At 39.1% G+C, this 15,152-nt stretch overlaps 1 protein-coding gene across 14 annotated transcripts in view; it reads left to right on the forward strand.

Moving 5' to 3' along the window:
• Positions 1 to 15,152, forward strand: part of WDFY3 (WD repeat and FYVE domain containing 3) — a 279,628-nt gene that overhangs the window by 205,423 nt on the left and 59,053 nt on the right. For all 14 annotated transcript variants that reach the window (XM_045473462.1, XM_045473464.1, XM_045473463.1 and 11 more), the window contains 6 exons: positions 6,028 to 6,127; positions 8,305 to 8,465; positions 9,567 to 9,796; positions 11,330 to 11,439; positions 13,437 to 13,619; positions 14,519 to 14,676. In XM_045473462.1, coding sequence (XP_045329418.1) covers positions 6,028 to 6,127; positions 8,305 to 8,465; positions 9,567 to 9,796; positions 11,330 to 11,439; positions 13,437 to 13,619; positions 14,519 to 14,676 — 942 coding nt within the window. The remainder of the gene's footprint in view (positions 1 to 6,027; positions 6,128 to 8,304; positions 8,466 to 9,566; positions 9,797 to 11,329; positions 11,440 to 13,436; positions 13,620 to 14,518; positions 14,677 to 15,152) is intronic.

The following is a 15,152-nucleotide window of genomic DNA, read 5'->3' on the forward strand; positions in this document are numbered from 1 at the left end:
TAACTCCCTACTTCTGTCCGTCTTTCATATTATAACCAGGTATTATTGCTCTTGGTATCCTCTGCACCATAAGATATGGTGCGTTGCACATAGTAGGTGCTTAATATACAGTTATTAAATTTTCCTTAAGGCAGCAAAGTTTTAGGTTGCTTCCTTGCTTAGTTCAGACTGCAACAAAATACCATAGACTGGGTGGTGTGGATAATAGACATTTATTTCCCACAGTTCCAGACAGAGAAGTCTGACATCAGGGTGTCAGTTTGGTGAGGTTCTGGTGCCCTCTTTCTGGCTAACAGATGGCTACATTGTTATACTCTCACATGGCAGAGAGAGAGAGCGCACGCGCGCGCACATGCACTCATGTGCGAGAAGACTCTTGTGTTCCTTCCTTTAATAAGGGCACTAATCTCATGGGCACTCCACCATCGTGACCTCATCTTAACCTAATTACATTTTGATGGCTCCATCTCTTAATACCATCACATTGAGGGTTAGAGCTTCAACATACGAATTTGGGGGAGATGCAGACAGCCCATTGCACTTGCCTGTTCTGCTGGTAAGTGATATGAATCAGCTGATGCATCAGAAAATGAGCCCTAAGTGTACTGCTGGCTCTAGTAATTGGCCATGCCTGAAAACCAAATGTTCACCTAGAAAATTTTCAAAAGATCCTAGAAAGAGAATTTAATATATAACTAGTTGCCTGTACATTCATATTTTTTTTGGTCAATTCATATAAGCAGGGTCAAGTAGTGCATTCCAGGACTCTGAAAATAATACCATCCTATGAAAAGATTCAGTTCCGAAGACTATAACTGCTCTTCTCTCTGGGGAACTTCCCTCATGCTCTCAGCCATTTGGTAGCTGAACCTGCACTTTCTCTGCTCCCTCTAGTGGCTAATACAGTTAATTTTTTATTTGAAACCTTAAAACCACAGGAGATGTTTTATCTTATTCATGTGAAACTCTCTCCCTTTGGTCAGCTAAAAGAAATTGCTGATGTAATTTAAATACTAGTCATGCTAAGCATTTTAACCAGGACCGCAGTGTTTACTGTTGGTAGAAAAATAGTAAATGTCATCAGCAGTTCACATGGTAGAGTTTAAAAGCATGCCTGGTTGGGGCGCCTGGGTGGCTCAGTCGGTTAAGCATCCGACTTCAGCTCAGGTCATGATCTCGTAGTTCGTGAGTTCGGGCCCCGCGTCAGGCTCTGTGCTGACAGCTCAGAGCCTGGAGCCTGTTTCAGATTCTGTGTCTCCCTCTCTCTCTCTGACCCTCCCCCGTTCATGCTCTTCTCTCTCTGTCTCAAAAATAAATAAACGTTAAAAAAAAAAAAATTTTTTTTTAATAAATAAATAAATAAATAAAAGCATGCCTGGTAGAACTTGCCCTTCTTAGAAACTTTAAGAAGATAGATGGCTAGTATCTTAGCACGTCAGGTAAGAATTTGAAGCATTCTATGCAAAATGAAATGGTGATCAGAAAATAACAAGATAATAAAGTTCAGAAGAGGTGTGTGCCAGAAAGCATAACTGAGCCAGATACTAAAATACATGTGTGGGAGATATGGACAGATATATCCATTAATAGCCTTTTCAGATTTGTAGGAACCCTGATAGATAATTAGCCATGGGTAAGCAAAATAATTGTCTTTTATTTTGGTTTTCTATATTTTTCAAAGAAAAAGTTTGATATAACATGTACTAACCTTGAGGTAGCATTCTCATTGTTGTGGACAGTAATCTTCCCTGTGGTGGAATTGTGTCTGATTGGACTGGAGAGTCAGGGGTGGTGGGGTTAGAATTCAAGGAAAACTGGGGGATGTCAAGATGGAAACTCCCAGGTAGATTATCAACTCCTTAAAAGTTAGGGACCACCTTTCACATGTCCTTTCATCTCTTACAGAATTAGCACAGAGTTTTGGTTCTTTTCAATATTAATCATTTAACTATAACTATAACCTGGCAGCTCTCGAACAGGAAGATGTGATACATCTAATAAGAGAGATACACATTTGCTTTTAAAAATTAACTTAATCCTTCGAGGAACTTCTAATTCTTCTTTACACATATAGAATAAACATGCAGAACATATTTATTGCACTCTATGTCTTTGATGGTGTAAAAAACAGCAAGCACACGATTTTGAATGTTGTTCGAGAAGAGAATTATCCTGTATGTTTACCACTTACCTGGATGAAGGGCGGGGTTTGATCCAACTGATTTTCAGTTCAATACGTTTGAGGCAGGCCATCTTCAGTCTTAGGATTGCCGGAATCTCACCACAAGATCATCTACTTACTTGATTATAAAAGATTCCCATTTGTGTAGGCGAGCCAGAGTGTACAAGGGAGGCAGTATGGTGCAGTAGAAAAAGCATGGGTTTTGGAGTGAGAAGGACCTGTTTTGAATTCTGGGCCGGTTATTTATTATATAAACACTTTTGTCTCAATGAACTCAATCCATTCTCTGGAGAATGATTTATATACTAATCTCCCTTGTATGATTTTTACGGGAGTTAAATATATGTAAATCACTCAGCAAAAGCTATTTTTGAGAAATTAAATGTGTGCTGGTTATAGCTGTGTCCTCTCCACTCTCTTCACCCCTTAGAGTTTGCCCATCTTTCACAAGGTATAAAAATAGACCCTGTCTCTGAGGGCTGCTGTGAGAATTAAATAAGAGAATACATTTGAGATTCATAACACAGAACCTGGCATGTAAGGCTTACCCAGAAAACGAAGTGGCCTTCGCTGGCATATACCAGAGTGTCCAGGAGCTCTTCTCCCTGCTCCCGTCCACCAGTGTCTGTCACCACCAGTACCTGTCACCAGCAGGCATCTTACGGAAGGCCCGGTGACGTTGCTGCACATGAGCACCACCATGGCAGCCCGGGGTCAGAGGGTAGGCTTATACCATAAGTACCTCTCTGTGCTCTCAGGAGCTCACAACTCTCTATTATAGCCGTCTTCTAAAAGACTTCTCTCTTCACATCAGTCTGAGATCCACCCTGGGTGACTGTAGGACAACGAACAAACAAAAAGTGGCAAAAGGGGACAGAGAGAGCCCTCTCCCGTAACTGACAGAAGGGAGGAAATCAGTTAAGAGGAATACTGCAGTTGGAATGAAGAAGCTCGAAACCTCTTCCTTAAGAGCTTCATCCTGTCCACAAACCACCGAACACCAAAGGTCTTCCTCCCAAAGCTGCACTGCTCTCGTCGAGAGCAGCAGGCCCGCTGGGCTGGCTGGCCTGTGCGCATAGATTCTGCGTGGTGTCTGCAGGCTGCAGAAAGAAGGCTGTGATTCTCTGAATACTGGTGTTGACTGGCTTCCCTGTGTTTACCAGGAAGACATGTGATGGCCACAGACCGGAGCAGATCATAGTGCTCACCCTGTCCTAACCCTGCCCTGAACTCGTCCCAGGTATCTGGTGCAGCCGACCAGATTGATGTAGAAGATTGATGAGGCTGTAGCAGAGTTGTTTTTGTGCATTTGTTAACTTCAATATGGAGACTTCCGGTAGAGCTGGAAGAGTATAGTATAACGGGAGGCCATGAATTTTGCCATCAAAGAAACTGAGGTTTGAGTCCTAGTTGTGACTTACCCACTCAGCCTTAGTTACCATCTCCCTAAAATGGGGTACAAAGAGATATTTTGCAGATTGAGATAATGAGATAAAAGTAAGCACTGTCTTTTACATATAGCAACTCCATAGAATTTTTTTTTTTAATGCCTCTGAGACAGCTGTGCATTCATTCATTAAGCCTTAAATCCTTTAAAAGTTAGGCTACAATAAATCTCAGCAAGAACATTTAAACTCAGCAATTAGAGCCAATAACAAGCGTAAATTCTGGGTCCTAATCACTCATATAATAGATTCCGTGAGAGGATTCAGAGGATTAAATGCCTATTGGTGACTGAGCCAGCCTTAAATCCTTGCATAATTCAAAAGAATGTTTCTTAATTAAGTAAAGATAAATATTGTTGATGAAGCTACTTTTCTGTGTACTATGGTCCCTCTGTTTGCAGATTCCAAACTTTGTCTAGTTAAGATTTGATAAGCCCTACCCATTATTATTTATCCCATTAACCAACCACCTTGAGTGATAATGATCCAGAATGAACACTGTTGTCTTCGGGGGGTTTAAATCCTCCTGTGAATGGAGAACCTTACTCCTTAGTAAACTTCGATCTGCTCAGGCTGTTTGAAAAAATGGTCTCTGATCTGATTATAAGGTAATCCTCCAAGATCTAATCAATCTGCTGTTTTCTCTTTATTTGGCAGGGTTGAATTCTCACTGTACCATCCACATGAGAAATTGGCAGGGCGTGGCCACAGCTCTACTGCTGACCATTGTCATTAATCTCTTCCAACTGCACAGGAAAATTTATTAAGATTAAAAACAATATGATCTATCTTTCACTTTTCCCCAAATTATTCTGATCCCAAACCAAATTTCTAAACTTTAGTACTATTTTAACTGTTATTAGGCCCACATTTTGTCATTTTTAAACAAAATAAATATGTCTTATCAGCAAAACAGAGAAATGCTTGTTGCAGCTTTGGTTGAGATGTTGGTTTTTGAATCCCTAGAATAAGACCTTTGATCTGAATATAGATTTTAGATTTTTAACTGCTCCTTTAAACCCTTTTTGAGTACCACCTTGAAAATCAGAATAGAAAGAAATGGATTTTTTAAAATAGAGCAGAATTTAATTTTAAATGCATAAAGCAAAACAGTGTTCTAAAGCCCACTTTTGTAACATCATAACCATAGTCCCGGATGTGTGTATTCATGGATCTGCAAAGCATCATTACTATGCTGGTATCAAAACATACAGATCTCTTTTTAAGAAACAGTTTTGTGTCAGTTTGTTGAACTGTTCCATATCCAACTCCTACCAAAAGCCAACTAAAACCACTGGCATTTGAGGATGCCAGAAGGATGTTTCCACCTTTCATCCCTAGGCTCCCAGTGGTCTGCCACCCACCTCTCAGGTTAGATACTTGCCAGTTATGCACCTGGATTATATTACCCTAATAACAGAAATGCCATCTGAGGACTGTAGTTTAACTTTGTGCCCTAAGCTTTTATTCAATATCATTTCTAAAATCATCTTTGTACTGTACAAAACCATTCTCAAAGGTATTATGGATAGGGTTAGCATTGTCCTTTTAAAAACCCTTAGAGAGGGGCGCCTGGGTGGCGCAGTCGGTTAAGCGTCCGACTTCAGCCAGGTCATGATCTCGCGGTCCGTGAGTTCGAGCCCCGCGTCGGGCTCTGGGCTGATGGCTCAGGGCCTGGAGCCTGTTTCCGATTCTGTGTCTCCCTCTCTCTCTGCCCCTCCCCCGTTCATGCTCTGTCTCTCTCTGTCCCAAAAATAAATAAACGTTGAAAAAAAAAAATTAAAAAAAAAAAAAAAAAAACCAAAAAATAAAAACCCTTAGAGAACCTTCCTCTAAGAACAACTTCAGGTAAACATCCTTGCTGACAGTCTAGTGTGCTGCTTTTTACAGATAAGAAAAAGCTTTGTAAACCGTATCGTCTTTTTTTCTCCTCAATACCGTGGAAGCGCAGAGCTAAATTGTGTGCCGTGTGCTTAGTTAACATTTGGTATTAATATTCCCTTCCCCCTCAACTTTGCCCCCTTGATTCCTAGATCTCTGAGGTTTTATATCGTTTTAATGGCTTTATGATTTATTTTATCTGTATCTCATAAATGGCCAACTGTCTTTGGAAGTGAGGTATACTAATAGATTATCAGATATTTATTAAATACTTTTAATACTTAGAATCTTTTTGGAGGACTGGATTCAAAAGATGATACTTTACTTTTGCTTCTTTTTAATTCTGTGGTCACAAAAATAAAAAAAGCATAAGGGTGTCTACTATCTCTCATGTCATATTTTATTATTTCCCAGTAGGGTTTTTTTATGTAACTATGTAAGTATTAATAATATAACTATGATTGAGCCCTTATCTTTGTTTAATTGGTTCTGTTTCTAATTGTAAATTTTATTGATTAGGCTTCTCCTGAAAGATCTACAAGAACTCAGCAGAAAGAATTTCAGACTTATATTTTGGATAGTGTGATGGACCATTTGCTTGCAGCTGATGTCTTATTGGGTAATACCATGTTTTATTTTCACTTTATGAAAGTACCTATAATCACTCTTCTTCTCTATCTAAACCCCAAGTGTATCTCCTTTTTAGCTTTATCTTTTCTGTGCATTTTTCCCTCTTCCTGGTATTTTTCTGTAATGAGCAACAAGCCCATCTAGCTCATTCCTTTTAATCTGGGATAGAGAGTCAACAACAGGAAGTGTTTTAAGTTGCTTGTCCACATCTGTACACTCAGGTGGCAGGAAGAGGACAAGGGAAGAGAAAAAAATGTTTTTAAAATTGTCTTACAACAAGTTATATTTATGTGAATATCTAGTACTTTTAACTTATTGTGATACACAGCTTGTAAGCATAGAGCTCCATGAATTACCACCCAGACATCACGCCTGTATGAGACCACTGAGATTAAAAAAAAAGAAAAAGAGCACTCAGATAGGAATGCATTACAGACACCCCCAGAAACGTCCCTCCTGCCCTGACACAGTTACTGCTCACGGAGGCACTGTCCCAACTTCTAAAACAACAGATTGATTTTGCATGCTTTTGAACTTTATAAATGGAATCATACAACATGTATTCTTTGTGGTCTAGCTTCTAATACTCAACATGTTTGTGAGATTTGTCCATGCTGTTGCCTCTAGCAAGAGTCCATTTATTTTCATCACTAGAATATGATAGTATTCTGTCATATGCATATATAAAAATGTATCCATTTTGTTGTTGTTGGACATTTAGTAGTTTCAAGGTTGAAACAGCTAGAAATAAAGCTGCTTGTTCCTATGGGCCACATGCGTGTGCAATATTTCTACCTGCCTGTTAGATATATACCTGTGAGTAGAGTTGTTAGGTCAGAGGTATGTATATGTTATTCTTTAGGATGGCACCCAGTACATAAATTCAAAACACATAAAGATGTTTTTTCTATATGTCTGTATCTAGTTACAATAAAAATATAAAACTGGATACATTTACAGTGGAGCTAATTTTTATATGTAAAATAATGATAGAATTTAAAGGAGAAAGAAAAGGAGAGATTTAACATATTTGCTACTTGAGTTCCCAGTAATATTAAAGAACTTCCATGCTATTAAAGTTTTTTTTGTTTTGTTTTGTTTTGTTTTGTTTTAGAGTAAATCTACCAAGAAATCTTTAGTATTGTCTTAACATGCAATTCTCAGAGCATAGTGTCAGGTCAAACTTTTGTGTTTGTTTTTATTACTTGAGAAAAACTTACACAGTATCAGTTTTACTATGCAAAGGAATAAAATGAAGAGTTTTGCATAATGGAGTTAGAGTTAGGTGGGAATAATAATCACAATCAGTGGGGCTCCAGAATTTCTAGGAAGGAGGGGCTTACAGAGGGAATTTTGGTTAGGAGGATTAGTCTTGAAGTAGTACATACACAGCAAGTGCACTGAAGGCACTTGCGTAGCTTTAAAAAAAAAGAAAAAGTTTATTTATTTTGAAAGAGTGGGGAGGGGCAGAGAAGAGAGAGAATCCCAAGCAGGCTCCACGCTCAGTGTAGAGCCCAGCCTGGGGCCTGATCCCATGACCGTGAGATCATGACCTGAGCTGAAATCAAGAGTCCGACACGCAGCGGACTGAGCCACCCAGGCGCCTCAGTAGCTTTTTGAAGAGAAAGAGTAGTGAAGGTAATCGTGGAGGGAGGTGTAGGGAGGGAAAGGTGCCTCTTGGCCCCACCAGCGCTGATTGTAGTTTATTTTTCACAGTTGTTGTGAACCTCTTTAATGCGTATAGTACTTCATTGTGCTTAAAGGTGTAATCACAACTTGAGTTTTGTTTGTTTGTTTTACCCTTTATTGTCGCACAGAATCGATTCACAACTAATAACCTGACAACTTTTTTCTCAGAGATCCTCTGTCACTGCCATTTTAAGTTGAGGAACTATTTGCTCATCACAGATGTTCTCAAAGCAATAAGAGACTTCATACTTTGAATCCATAACTCTTTTATCCTGCAGAAATGATTTCTTCCAACATTTGTCATGATTTCTGGCCATGAACATCATTTTCTTAAAGTAGTACATTAGAGCCAGTGGTCTTATTTCTAAATGTAGTAGATGAATTCGTTTTGCCTTAGCCTCATTTGTTTGAGATTCTGGTCTTATGCTGGTTGATTCAATTTTCTTAGATATTTTTTTTTTTCCTGCTTGAATTTAGGGGAAGATGCATCTCTGCCTATTACCAGTGGAGGAAGCTACCAGGTATTGGTGAACAATGTGTTTTATTTCACACAACGTGTGGTGGACAAGCTTTGGCAAGGCATGTTCAACAAAGAATCTAAACTTCTTATAGATTTTATAATTCAACTAATTGCACAGGTAACCCAATTTCACTATTAGTTTTAGAGTACATGTTTTCCTATTGAAAAACTTTTCCTAATATGTCAAAATTATTGGAAATAAATGTAACTAATAAGATAATGTTAACATTTACCATAAAGCTCACCATATTGAAAGTGAATAAAAACTGTCGATTTGTAGCCCTTCCCTTCCTTACCCATAGCTGGTGCCAGTGTGTCCCTTGTAAAGTTGCCTAAGTTCCCTCAAGCTGTGGGCTCTCCCTGACCTCCCCACTGACACTGCTCTTTGCCACCCAGATAGCTTCCTTTTGGTTTAAATACCTTAAGTCAGTACAATTTGATGAGTTTTTTTTTTTTTTTTATTTTTACAGTATGATATATTTGTGTGTAAAGATTTAGAGAGCAGGAAGAGTTGATATTAAAGGCATATTTTCTCCTTGTAATTGAATCTTCACAAAATTCACTGTTGTTCTTTGAAGATGTCATTTTAGAGTGTGTGTGTGTGTGTGTGTGTGTGTGTGTTATCTTTCACTAAAGAATGTTGGCCTGGTTTGGCACAAGTGATTAATCTTACTCAACACTTAATGTGGAAACTGGGAAATGCCATTATTGTGTGTTATTAGCATATGGTGCACAGATTCTTCCATGTGACCTAAGAATTTTTTTAAGCGTTAAATTTGTATTTATGCCAAAGAGAAAACTTTGCAAGTGAGGAAATGAAATGAGAATGTCAAAAGAAGTTTTTTACTAACATCTTAGGTTTGTTGTGTTTGTTTCTTCAGTAATTTTGAGTGGAGATCACTCCCCCTCACACGACTTTAGTGGTAGGACCTTCTCCCCGGATGGCACTTCCTCATGTCCTCTGGCAGGCTGCTCTGCCCACAGGAGTGGTAGCAGCTCTCCTCACTGGGGGGTGTAGCTCTCATCTCACTAGATTATGTATGTGGCTCTCTTGGGATCTGAACCTCATATTAGCAAAAGCTTTTTGGTTTGTAGCTTAGCACGCCTGTGCTGAGCATGGCATTTGGTACATAATAAACCTAATGTTTCTGTGCGAATGATACGCGGATCTTTTATTTCCGTCCATTCTACTAAATAAAGTATCTTTCATTATCTTTAGTCAAAAAGAAGATCACAGGGATTGTCACTTGATGCGGTTTATCACTGCCTCAATAGGACCATCTTGTACCAGTTCTCACGGGCACACAAAACCGTTCCACAGCAAGTGGCACTCCTAGATTCGCTCAGGGTCCTGACTGTAAACAGGAATTTGATCCTGGGACCTGGGAACCACGACCAGGAATTCATTAGCTGTCTGGCTCACTGCCTTATTAATCTACATGTTGGAAGGTAACTTTTTAATGTTCGGTTTGCCACCTTGAATTTATCTTTGATATTTTTCCACCAGAACTCTTTGTCCTACTTTTTTGATAGTAACATTTTTTTTTTTTAAATCTCAGTTTTAAAACTCTGTGGAAAATATGAAAGACAAGGGTTACATTTTTGCAACAAAATGAGTATTCTTTAATTTTCTGTGTCTTTAAATTGGTCATTAATCACCTTATGTCACATATATAACTTAAGTTTTTATTTCTTAATTTTGAGAGAGAGAAAGCATGTGAGCAGGGGAAAGGCAGAGGGAGAGGGAGAGACAGTGTCAATCCCAAGCTGACAGCACAGAGCCTGACTCAAAGCTCCATCTCACAAACCATGAGATCATGACCCGAGCCGACATCAAAAGTCAGATACTTAACCAACCGAGCCACCCCGGTGCCCCCACATGTATAATTTTAAAAGAAGAAAGTTTACTTTTTTTTTTTTTTTTTTAATTTTGAGAGAGACAGAGACAGCGTGAGTGGTGGAGGGGTAGAGAGAGCAGGAGAGAGAGAGAGAGAAAGAGAACTCCAAGCAGGCTCCACACTGTCAACACAGAGCCCGATGCAGGACTCAAACCCACAAACCATGAGATCGTGACCTGAGCCTAAACCAAGAGTCAGACGCATAACTGACTGAGCCACCCAGGCTCCCCAAAGTTTACTTTTAAAATAAACAAAATACACATTGTTGGAGGTTAAGAGAGGTGAAAAGAATGCAATAAATAAATGCAGTGGTATATGTTAAATGGGTGAAATTAGTATTTTTCCATTGATTGCTTTGACAAATACGTATTCAGTGTCTGCTGGGGCCGGGCATTGAATTAGGGACTGGGATGAAATGTGAGCAAGAAGGAACCCATGGTGGGGTTTTGGAATATGCAGTCTAGGAGTAAAGATAGAAGTAAGCAAGACTGGTCAGGGTGCTAAGTGCTGTGCTAGAAGCATGGTGCTTTGGGAACATGGAACACATGCCCCTAACTGGAGGAGACACCTGCCGAGTTACAACTTGAACATGGTTAAGGAGGAGGTTAGCCCTCCAAAGGGGATAAGAGTGATGTAGGAAGAAGGAGCCATCTGTATGATTGCCCTGGAGGAGGCAAGAATGTGGCACTTAGGGGAAACTGCAAGTAATTGACTGCCACTGAAGCAAAAATGGTGGCATAAGAGACTGGAGGGAGGTGGTGCATAGACATATGAGCAGAATGTTCTTAAATGACCTTTTTATAATTTTTAGGTAAGAATGTTAATAGTGATCAGAAGGCATCTCGGTGCTGTTGTGTCTTTTTAATTACAGTTAGTCAAGTGGTTTTGTGAGATCACCCCTTTAAATGGCATTTTTATGCTAAAGTAGGAAGTTCTGTTTTGTGCATCTGCCGAATGTCTGTATGCCAATTATGGAATTTTGTAATAGAGCCCACATTTACCTGTGTCTGCAGAGGTATACTTGGTCATTATGGTTTTCAGCTACAGTCATTTCCTTCATATAGTTTAAACTGGAATTTTTCAGCAACGTGGATGGGTTCGGACTGGAAGCAGAAGCCCGCATGACTACATGGCACATTATGATACCCTCTGACATTGAACCAGATGGTGGTTACAGCCAAGATATTAGTGAAGGTAATTGCCTCAATATATTTTCTTCCTTTTCTCTCCCCACTCCTTCATTTCCAAGTTTTAAGATATACCCTGCCCTCTTCCAAAAAAACTTACTTAAGAGACGGCTTGGTGGTTCGGTCGGCTAAGTGTCCGACTTCGGCTCAGGTCATGATCTCGCAGTTTGTGGATTCAAGCCCCGCATTGGGCTCTGTGCTGACAGCTCGGAGCTGGGATCCTGCTTCAGATTCTGGGTCTCCCTCTCTCTGCCCTCCCCCACTGGCTGGCGCTCTCTGTGTCTCTCAAAAATAATAAACATTAAAAAAATTTTAAAAACCTCACTTGAGAAACTGTCAGCATTGACAACCAGCCCCCCAGTAGGTCACACCTGAATCCACACCTATATGCCCACCAACATCTAAATCAACCTGGTAGCTGTAGCTCTCCTTATGCCAAGATGGGTAAACCACTAACCGCTGATATTGCTAGCCCTCAGCATTTCATGGTAACACTGGGAGACTTGATATTTATTTACCTTTGCACAGCTAGTGGTGCAAATACTGACTTGGCATTTGCCATTAAGAGAGCTGCCTATTGGTAGTGTCAGACATGTCACATTAGAGACAAATACTGCTTGAGACAGGTTGTCACTACTCTTCTTTTTTTTTTTTTTTTTAAGAAAGAGAAAGTGGAGCAAGCAGGGGAAGGGCAGAGGGAGAGAGAAAATCCTCAAGCAGGCTCCATGCCCAGCACAGAGCCCAACTCCAGGCTTGATCTCCTATGGGATCATGATCTGAGCCAAAATCAAGGGTCCGACACTTAACCGACTGAGCCACCCAGGTGCCCCACTACTACCGTTTTTATTCTCTTTTAATCTAGTTTTCCCACTGATTTTTATAAGTATTGTGCATTAAAGTCTTTGGGGTGGATTGATTTCTAATTTCCATGTTGGTCCATAGAAAAGTCAGATAACTACAGTAGTGTTGGTCTCCCCAGCCATACAGTGTGGTGGTTTAGCATATGACTTTATCCTTTGGAAGGCCAACACTCACTCTTTCATTCATTTAAGCATTAATTTACTCTGTTTGCTTTCACTAACACATTTTGAAGCCCAGACACTAAGGAACAGTGACTGTTTTCACCCCACACGAAACTAACAGTTTAGAACGTGGGTTCTCAAAGCAGACTAACCACATCAGCATCATTTGAGAGCTTGTTAGAAAAAACAGATTCTCTGGCCCCACTCAGATCTACTGAATCAGAAACTCTGGGCATGAAGACCAGCAGTCTGCTTTAACAGGCCATTCAGGTGACTCTGATGCTTGGTAAAGATTGGTCTAGAGCAGGAGTCAGACAAATTAGCAAGGAATCCTTAGTAAGATGCAGTTTAATAGTAAATATAAATATTCTTTTCAAATATTTGTTCTCTTTTTCCTTTTGCAAATTTAGGAACAAGTAACTTAATTTTCCACTTAAATAGATTTAAAAATTATTTTTAAATGGGGGTAAGTTTTTACATAGAAGAAGCTAGACAATAAAATTTCTGTGTATTCAATTTCTAGTTTTATAAGTAAAAATGCAGTCTTTTGCATACATATGAATATATATTTTTAAATTTTTTTTAATGTTTATTTTTGAGAGACAGAGACACAGTGTAAGCAGGGAAGGGGCAGAGAGAATCTGAAGCAGGCTCCAGGCTCTGAGCTGTCAGCATAGAGCCCAATGTGGAGCTTAAAAACACGAACTATGAGATCATGACCTGAGCCAAAGTTGGATGCTTAACTAACTGAGCCACCCAGGTGCCCCATGAACATATATATTTCTTAAGTTCTCCAAGTAACCAACCACTGTTTTGGTTATCTGAATAATAATTTCTACTGAGCCTAATATGATATGAAGCCTTTTTTTTTTTTTTTGACAACTAAGTACCCTAGATGAGATTCTTAGATGTAAAACATGAAGAAAATTACTAACTACCTTTATATTGTATTTTTGATAAGTTGCTTTTTTCCATTTCCTAGGGCGTCAGCTTCTTATAAAAGCTGTCAACAGAGTTTGGACTGAATTAATTCATAGTAAGAAACAAGCCTTGGAGGAGCTTTTCAAAGTCACTCTACCTGTGAACGAGAGGGGTCATGTGGACATAGCTATAGCAAGGCCGCTCATTGAAGAAGCTGGTTTAAAGTGTTGGCAGAATCATCTGGGTAAGAGAGTCCTCAGAGGTGATATGAACAAGAGATTTTACATGCGACTGTTGTCTATGGGTACACTTTAGATACGTAATTAAAACTATCCCAAAAGGGTCTTATGGTGGCAAAAGTGAAAATTAACAGCCATTCTAGAATGGTTATGTTGAGATTTGGCTTTTTTTTCCTCAGGTTTTTTTTTGTTGTTTTTTTGTTGGTTTTTTTTTTTTTTTTTTTAATCTGAGATGTGTTACCTACCCCTCTGCCATTTATAAATTTGTAAATAATACTCTGCCTGCAGATGTTCATTATGGTCACCATCTTGTCTACAAATCCATAATCCCTCTTCTGTAATTCTGAAATTCAAAAAGCCCTGAAAATCCAAGGTTTTTTCAGGAATTTGGTGCCCAAAATCACTTGTTAGCAAAGCCTAACGTATCTTGATTTATCCTACTTAGTACAAGTATTCACACATTTTGCTGCAGAAATATTAATTTGTTCATTTTATGGTTTACTGTCATTGACCTTCTGTTGGTACTATATAATATAGAGTGTATGTACCGTATCACTTTTTTAAAATCCAAAACATTCTACATTCCAGAGTATATGCAGCACCAAATATTTTAGATAGGGGGTTGTGAATTGTTGTTAACACAGAAACTGAATGCAGTTAAAGTAAGTTTGCGTATTACTGCAGAGCTGTGAGACTTCAGCCAAATGTAAATTCAACTAGTACAGTAATTCCCAAGCAGTTATCCATGTAAATATGTAATATCTAAGAGAATGTCTGTGTCTGTAATGTCAGCTGCTTTTCATAACTACAAAATTGTGGTTTGTAACCATGACACAAAAGTGTTAAAAGTAAGACTGAGAAATACATGGAGAAATTGCAAAGTCATGTAATTTTAATTTCACAGCCCATGAGAAGAAATGCATAAGTCGAGGAGAAGCTCTAGCGCCCACCACGCAATCCAAATTGTCCCGCGTGAGCAGTGGTTTTGGTCTTTCCAAGTTAACAGGATCAAGAAGGAATCGAAAGGAAAGTGGTCTTAACAAACACAGTCTTTCCACCCAGGTACGTTGTTTAGCTTCATCGATGGTACTATCAGAAATCTGTATTTCAAGGTTTAGTTGTAGTGTTTCATACAATACATTTAACATGTACAAGCGTGTGATTTGAAGTACAACTTTTCTGCATTGTTGCTTTAGAAGAGAGAAGGAAAGAACCCACATAATGAGAACGTCTCCCAACTGTCTATGATAAAATTGCGTTCTGAGTGTTGTGTATGCACAACCACTTCATAACTGGATGTGACATCCAGATACTGATCTGTGATCAGACAGTGGGTAATCTTTCCCAGTTTTTCCAAACTTCCAATGATTTTGTTACTGATAATTATATAAATTTTAAAGCAGTAGCAGAACAAGATGGTTTTTTTGTTCTTTAGTACCTTGTCATATATATCCGTGATTGATTTTTTCAAAACTCCTCTACCTATGTTAATTGCTTCTTCTTCATACTTCCTCTACCATCCCAGAATCTTAGGCAGC

The sequence above is a fragment of the Leopardus geoffroyi genome, chromosome B1, assembly GCF_018350155.1.
Source record: "Leopardus geoffroyi isolate Oge1 chromosome B1, O.geoffroyi_Oge1_pat1.0, whole genome shotgun sequence".
Taxonomy (NCBI): Eukaryota; Metazoa; Chordata; class Mammalia; order Carnivora; family Felidae; genus Leopardus; species Leopardus geoffroyi.